Source organism: Abramis brama (genome assembly GCF_963993115.1).
Source record: "Abramis brama genome assembly, chromosome: 23".
Taxonomy (NCBI): Eukaryota; Metazoa; Chordata; class Actinopteri; order Cypriniformes; family Leuciscidae; genus Abramis; species Abramis brama.
Genome location: NC_139985.1, coordinates 4788043 through 4796598, shown reverse-complemented (window position 1 = coordinate 4796598; position 8556 = coordinate 4788043). Strand labels below are relative to the sequence as shown.

The following is an 8556-nucleotide window of genomic DNA, read 5'->3' as shown; positions in this document are numbered from 1 at the left end:
TCACGTGCCGCTAGGGATCTGTCGCGTCACATTTACAAGCGCCAAAACGGTATTTATTGTCTGAATTTCGTAATAAAAGTGACAGAATCTGAGAGCTGAGATTTTTTTTATATCGTAACCTGCTCTGTCTAGTCTGTCGATCTCCGTGTCCTCTTTGCTTCGCGATTTTTCTGTGCGTGAGAAAATGGATGTGTGGCGTGAGAGCGTGTGTAAAGTGTAAAGTGTCAATTGCGTGCACGGTGAATGCGTGAGAGTTGGCAGCTCTGTTTGAAACAATCTGTTTTGTATAAAGCGTCATATAAGTAAAAGTGGCTAAGGCTTGAATTGACTTGACTAAAATATCTGTTCATATCCACACCATTGTATTATTTCCCCAAAACATGGAAATAATGTCATATATATATATATATATATATATATATATATATATATATTTTTTTTTTTTTTTTTTTTTTTATATATATATATTTTTTATTTTATTTTTTTATTATTAATTCTAGATGTGTTTCAATATGTTTGTTTTATTGTATAAAAAGTAGTAGGCTTCTACTTGTGATCTCTAGATGATAATTTTAAAAAGTTTAGGTCAATGCATCAGAAAATACTGCCATCTTGTGGTAAAATATAAATGTTTTAATTTGTAAATAACAAAGAAGCCATTCACGAAACCATTTTATTTATTAGTTTGTTTTTATATACATACATTTTTATAGGAATATAAATATTACTTATATAGGCCTAAATAATACCAATTTTTACCCATGTTACACAAAATGTGTAACCATAAAGTACATATAATTGTAAACAAGTAATTTTATAATATCTTTCATGAAATAGTAACATAATAATGTTTAGGTTTAAATACAAAAAAATTAAAATAAAATAAAGTAAGGTCACCTCGCTGCTGTAGCTCACAATCATCACAATGGACGAACGGAACTGGTACTGGCACGCGCACGCATGCGTCGACACGTACGTCCCTATGCGTACGCAAGAGGGGGAGGGTCGCGTAAACAGTGAATTCCAAAAAGGAAGGGAGTGTTTCTTTCAACTGATAAACCAGTACATCAAGGTATGCATTAAAAAGCTCATTCTGAAATTGTGCATTCTCCGTTTACAGACTAATTTACACGTTCTGCAGGCGCGTATGTTTTATTTATTCTTTTGAATCTGCAGCCTCGTGCATTTACCATTTTCAGCTCAACGCAGCGCCATTACTGTACAAGGCAAAATGGACAAAATGGCCATTTTCGATTATATTGTGCTTTACATGCAATTCAGTTCCTGTGCAGTGGTAAAATGTGTGCAGGTGTGACTTCATGCACGTTATTCGCTACATATATCAATAAAGACTATAAATGGAGCAAATAAACAATGGGATTGTTGCTCCTTTCTTGTTAATTTGCTGTGCCTTAATGGCCAGTGCGTTTGTCGGGGTGCTTTTCTTTGCACGAACTTCCCTTTGCTCAGCAGAGGTCATGGACACACATCTAAGGTGTTCAAAACTGCATAAAATTCCTGTAATTTTGTAAATAAATCTTTGCAATCTACACAATGAAATGCATTACAACGTATTAAACAATGCAACATGTTTTTATTGAATTCCCAGTTCAGATGCATTAAATATATATATATATATATATATATATATATATATATATATATATATATATATATACACACACACATACTTACATACACATATATATATTAATGAAGTATTTATTGGCAGGTTTGAATCATGCCCATTCGCCGATCAGCTGCAGCTCCACCCAAAGAGGATGCCACCCCAGCAAATGCCCCTGATGGAGGTACGTACTGCCCCTTGCATGGTACATCAGTCATATTGAGAAGAAATATTGACTGTCCACAATAGACAGAACCACATAAGGAATAATTCACCCAGGGATAAAACATTTGTTCGTATACACTGAAATAATCCTAAAACAAGCTACTAGACACTGAAAATCCTCCCCTCTTCATGCAAAGTTAACATATGACTTGAAACGAGTTTATAAAATAATGCGTAAAGTGGTATGGCTTTATAAAGCATCTTTGACTGAACATTGTGTTTTGTATCCCACAGATGCTCCCGCTGAAGGGTCTGCACCTGTAGGTGAGAAAGAGAAAGAGAAGGATTCGGCGACCACTGAACCTGCAGCCACGGAGGACAAGAAAGAAGGTGGTGATGAGGAGGATGAGACCGCTGATGGTGAGAAACCTGTCAAAGATGAAGGAGAGACTCCTGATGAAGGAGAGAAAACTGAAGAAGCAGCGGCTGAACCAGGGAAGAGCAAGAAGAAAAAAGTCAAGGATGTTGTAGCCAAACTGTAAGTCTGGCTGTTGTACAAAAAAAGAAAAGAAATGTCTGATAAAAAATAAAAGTGGCTCATTAAGCATTTCATGTATTGTTTGGTCATATGTTACAGTGATAAGGAAGGAGATGACAAAGGGAAAAAGGTGAAAAAGAAGATTCCTGCTTGGGCGACCATTTCTGCCAACAAACTGGCTTCATCATCTCTTTCCCAGCCCAAAGTTGAAGAAATCATCTTAGAAGCAATCGAGGTCTGATTCAGAATTTAACGGGAACTGTTCATTTACCTTCTAGAGAGTGTTTGATTGTCATTTGGCACTTTAAAGTATGTTTTACCCACTGTTTCTTTTTTGAATTACTGGATACTAGTACCGAATATTTTAGTTGTTAAAATGTGTACGGTGCTGCAGTGATGTAAGTTCGCATCACCCTGCTTCCCTCGACAAAAAGCCAATAGGATTTTTCCATTGGCTTTTGGATTATTGCAGAAACTAAACTCAGTGACCAATAAAAGTTTATGATTCTCACACATTTTGTTCATCATGATAATCTTGGTATTTAGGCTTTTTTCATGTAGAATATTTAGCAAAAGTACAATTATAAACAGTAAGGTCGTAAAGCGGACTAGTGAGTAGATGATATTTCCTCTTCGCCCATGATGATGTTTAATGTTCCCAAAAAAAGATGTTGCTGCAAGAGGAAGCGGAAGTTATTTTGATTAAAGATTATGAGGGCACATTAATTAAAAAATAAATGGATCAATTTTGATTTCATGGAGACTTTAACCAAAAGATGGTTCAAAAAGGAAGGCTGAATTGTTTCGAGTAAACTCGAGTTTAAGACTCATTCCTGCAGCACTATATTCTTTGGAAATCTAAGACAAAGATGAAAAAAATTGTTATCTCATATGTGCATCTTTAAAATCTACCCACAGAGTTGCAAAGAACGGAGTGGTGCCTCTTCCATTACCATTATGAAATATGTCATGAAGAAGTATCCGTCTGTGGAAATGGACAAAAAGACCAAAAACCTCTACAAGAGGGCCCTGAAGCGATTGGTTGAGAAGGGCACTGTCAAACAGGTGATTTGCAATTTAACACATAAATATTTCTTGTTTCATATATACAGTTAGTTAAAAGTCATCCTTGTCTTGTCTTCTTTACCCGCAGCTGAAGGGCAAAGGCTTCTCTGGAAGTTTCGCCATTGGAAAGGTATCCAAACGCAGTTTGTTTTTTGTCTTTGCATTGATGTAAGCCTGTTTTAAATGTGTTAATTAGTTGAATGTTGTTTTTTTTTGTTTTTTTTTGGTGGTTTGTCATAATTATTAAATCGTTCATTTTGTCAATGTCATGCTGTTGTGTAGAAGTCGGCTGCGTCTGTGGGGACGAAGGAGACGCTGGGAGAGGCTCTGCCTCTGATCATCACCCGCCTCTGTGAACCCAAGGAGGCTTCCTACATCCTTATCAAGAAGTACCTGGAACAATACTTCCCTCAACTCAATGTGGAGAACAGGTCATTTTTGACTCAACATCCTATAACTAGACTGCAGTTTGAACCTGAAAGAATTTACTTAACATTTGGGAATATTGGGAATGGAATAATAGTAGTCAAAATTTTGGGGTCTATGAGATTTTTTAATGTTTTTGAGAGTCTCTTCTCAGAGAGAAGATGCAGCATTTATTTGATCAAAAATACAGTAGAAAAGTTATGTTGTGAAATATTACAATTTAAAACAACTGTTTTCTATTTAATTTACTTTAAAATGTAATTTATTCCTGTGATGCAAAGCTGAATTTTCAGCATAATTTCTCCAGTCTTCAGTGTCACATGATCCTTCAGAAATCACTCTAATATGCTGATTTGCTGCACAAGAAACATTTCTTCTTATTATCAATGTTGAAAACAGGTGTGCTGGATTCTTTTATGAATGAAAAGTTCAAAAGAACAGCATTTATTTGAAATAGAAAAGTTTTGTAACATTATAAATGTCTTTACTGTCACTTTTGAGTCATTTTATTCTGAATAAAAGTGTTATTCCATTTCCACATATGCAGAACTGTACATAGTATACACACCATTATGAGCTAATTACAGATTGAAATTGTGTACATACATTTTGCCTGAAGATTTATTAATGAAAGGTTCTTGTGTAAATCTCTAAGGCCTGACGTGTTGAAGAACTGCCTGCAGAGATCTGTGGAAAAGGGCTACTTGGAGCAGATCACTGGCAAGGGAGCCTCTGGAACATTCCAGGTTAGTTACCCTTCTGAATCGCTCGACTTCTTCAACAAGCAGGTTTGATGAGAATCTGCATTTGTGTTTGACAGTTGAAGAAAGCTGGGAATAAGGTGCTCATGGGTGGCGGACTGCTGGAAGATGCTGTAGTGGCCGCCATCACAGCCATGAATGAGCCCAAGACCTGCAGCATCACCATACTGCGCAAATTCCTCATGGAGAAACAGGACCAGAAGAACGTCTCTTTAGTTGGTACGGTACACTCACTCCCCACTTATCGCAGCCTAAGGCACGTTTGCTCTCTGAGGACTGAATCTAGTTTGCTTTTATTTTGGCATGCTTCTAACTATTATTCTCAAAGGAGTTGTTCACAAGAACGCTGGTACAGAAATAGTTTTCTTCAGTTTATATTATAGCCACCCTTCATATATCTCTGTATTTGCTGTAACTTAATGTTTTATGCAGATTTTTATAAAAGTATTCTTTCTGATTGCCAGTTCCAAACTTGAAGAGAACTTTGCTGAAGTGTAAAATGATGGGATGGATGGAGCAGATTTCTGGTCATGGACTCAGTGGGTCGTACCAGCTAAGCTATCCATTTTACCCAAGGTAAGTTCAGCTCACCATAAACCAGTGTTGTTATTGTTTACTAAATCTAAAACTATTAAAAAATAATAATAATTGGAGATTGAAATCAAGCTGAAATAAAACAAAATATAAATATTTTGTGAAACATTTTAAACTTGCACGTAAATTAAAAATGTTTTCTTGGCGACTAACTGAAATAAAAGTACTAAAAATACTGAAACTAAACTGAAAATGAGTTAAAGCTGAATAAAAATAAACTAATATGCCAAAAATATAAAAATAGAAGCTAATTCAAAATATGAATAAATTCTATAATAGTATTTAAATAATACTTTAATACGGCATAGTGCACATTTTAATATTCTGAAATTTCCTTTTTACACTTGAAATCCTTAATGCAGGGGCATTTTAAAGGGTTAGTTCACCCAAAAATGAAAATTATCCCATAATTTACTCGCCCTCAAGCCATCCTATAGGTATATGACTTTCTTCTTTCAGCCAAACACAATGGTGTTATACTAAAAAATATCCTGGCTCTTCCCAGCTTTATAATGGGAGTGAATGGTACCTTAGATTTTGAAGCCCAAAAAAGCGCATCCATCCAGGGGGTTAATAAAGGTCACTCTTCCACCAGAACTAGACTCGTGTATGGCTATTACCGGAAGCCAGTGATTATAGTTTATGAAGTTATAAATATGGATATTTTTCTTACAAAAAACGCATCGCTTCACTTCAGAAGGTCTTTATTAACCCCTGGAGCCGTATGGATTACTTTTATGACGGATAGATGCACTTTTTTGGGCTTCAAAATCTAAGGTACCATTCACTCCCAATAAAATGCTGGGAAGAGCCAGGATATTTTTTGATATAACTCCAATTGTGTTTGGCTGAAAGAAAAAATATTCACCTCGGATTGCTTGAGGGTGAGTAAATTATGGGATCATTTTAATTTTTGTGTGAAAAACAAACCCTTTAACTGCAACTTTTAGTTCTTAGCTCTTACGATTGTTTTAGATGAAACTTGGCGAATTGATTAGTTGCAAATCAATATAATTTTTGATTTTGTAATATGAGAAAGGTGAGACATAAGGCATTGTACAAAATGAAGATTAAATGTGATGGAACTACTTGAATTGACAAATTGTCTGTCGCTCCTCCTTTGTAGCCCAGCGGTTCTGTTTCCAGAAATGATGGAAAAACTCAAACAGAAGGAGGAACAGAAGCTCAAACGCAAGAGAAGTGACGATTCTGATGAAGAATCCGAAGAGGAGTCAGAGGAAGAATCTGGAGAGGAAGATTCGGACGAGGATGAGCCTCCCCGAAGAAAGAGGTGAAGTACATCACATAACGTCCAAATATAAATTATTAGTGCCAAAGCACTTTGCTATTTTATACTTGGCTTTAGGGATTTGAACAAATCATTAACCCTGAGTAATAAACCACGGTGTGTTGTCTGGCTTCCACTTGTCGGATGATAAAATGGGCAAAAAAATCCCAAATCATAGACCAGAATATCATAGAGACATTTAACTTGGGCTGTGTCTTTGCAAGGCTAAACATGCTTTTTATTTGTCCACAGGACCCAGCGTGCAAAACGGACTCCTGCGCCTAAAGCTCGTCAAAATAAAAGGGCTAAAACAGTCAGCCGAAAACCTCCTCCCTCAAAAAGATCAGTTGCGCCTGCCAAGAAAGCCCCTCCACCAGCCAAGAAACCCGTCGCTGCGAGCAAAGCAGCGTCTAAAAAGGCGCCCGCGCCCGTTAAAGCCACACCAGTCAAGAAAGCCACACCAGTCAAGAAAGCCGCCCCGACCAGCAAACCTAAAACACCCATAGCCAAAAAGATGACAAGCAGGGGGTCCAAACGGCCGTCGCCCAAGGCAGCTAAGAAGGAGGCGACTGAATCTGCTGTGAAGGCTAAACCTGCCGCACGCAAGTCGCTCCGATCCCGGAAATGAATCCCACGCTTGCAGACAGCTGAAAAGATCAACTGTAGCTCTGTAGACTGCAGTGATGGCTATTTTCTCCTCTTATTTTTGTAGAAACTTCCAAGTTTTCCTTGTCTTGGGGCCTCTGATGAACATAGGACCTCTTCAAAATTATTCTGCCATTCAGATACAGGCATATTATGTTCAGTATTCTTAAATTACAGGTAAAGATGTAGAGTAGAAATGCTACTGTTTATGTTGTTTAAGACGCTCGTTCAGGTCACCATTATGAGAGTCTGAAGAAGCAGCTGTTGCTTCATCTCAGTTGTGCTTCAGCAAAAAAAAATCAAATATTTAAAGTTCTTGTAGTCAATCTTTCTGTAGAGGCAAGCATTTCAGTTATTCAGTCTCCCCTTTCTCATCAGTGTTCAAAAAACCTTTCTTTGTAACTTTTATTTCAATTGTTTTTGCTCATGTTTTGTGAAGTTAGGTCTTTAGCTACTATTGTAATCAAAAAAGTTTTGTTGATGTTGGTTCCTTCGTGTAAGTCAAAGAAAAGAACGATTATTGATGCCTAACTTTCAGTTGAACAGTTTACCTGAATGCAAAATTGGATTTATTAAGATGCATTAAAGAAACGTTGGTATCCATATCCATGACTGTTGTTTTGTTCTGTATAGTCTATGAAGGAGAATATACATTGAAAAGATTTTCCAAGCAGATGTTTAAAACAGAATACACACTATTAACCTGGTCATACTCTTGTGTGTTAGTTTATCAGGGGGGTTAGATGTAATTTTATGAGCATTGCTTACCTTACCCTGCATGCATGTAACTGATATACTTTTCTGTAGTCCTTAATAAAGTGACTATATTTGTACTTCATTATTTGACCATTGTTTTATTTGGGTGGTTTGATTTGTTATCCAATGATAAACCTCTAATTTAGAGGTGTTTAAAAGGGGAACCAAATGATTCAAGCTCTGAAACGCATGGTTTGTGTCATTATCACAGCTGTCTCTGTTGATGTGAAATTCACAGTGGCAAATTCTTCTACTTGTTCTAACATGCACAGTTTTTTTGGAAGAAAAGGCATGCTTTAATTCAGTATACTAAGCATTGACATTTATGTTTACATAAAACATATCATGCCCTGACTTGTCTAAAAGTATTCACAAACATCAAAAAGGTTTTTAATTTTTACAGATTCGGGTAAGTTACCCCCTGTATAAAAAAATATATATTTTCTCCATAACTCTTTATGATGACTTGTATTAAAAACATTAACTAACATCACTACATAACATAGAATTAACACTTAACATGTTTGTTAGAAAATTAAAAGTGTTATTTAGAAATGTTTAAAAAAAAACATTTAAAAATTAGTTAAAACTTAACTAAAATTAGTTAAAAATTTTGTTAAAAATTCAAGAGCTATATATATATATGTTATATTAGAAATATTTTTTCAGAGATACAGAAACAACAATTTTC

The 8556-nt window shown here is 36.0% G+C and overlaps 1 protein-coding gene across 1 annotated transcript; it reads left to right on the top strand.

Moving 5' to 3' along the window:
* The first annotated feature begins 970 nt into the window (after positions 1 to 970).
* Positions 971 to 7947, top strand: hp1bp3 (heterochromatin protein 1, binding protein 3). Its single transcript, XM_084100632.1, has 12 exons — positions 971 to 1072; positions 1733 to 1811; positions 2087 to 2330; positions 2430 to 2565; positions 3249 to 3395; positions 3484 to 3525; positions 3678 to 3826; positions 4477 to 4567; positions 4642 to 4801; positions 5047 to 5158; positions 6303 to 6467; positions 6717 to 7947. The coding sequence occupies exons 2-12, from the start codon at positions 1742 to 1744 to the stop codon at positions 7090 to 7092; spliced, it is 1692 nt and encodes a 563-aa protein (XP_083956758.1). The 5' UTR covers positions 971 to 1072; positions 1733 to 1741; the 3' UTR covers positions 7093 to 7947.
* Positions 7948 to 8556: the final 609 nt, after the last annotated feature.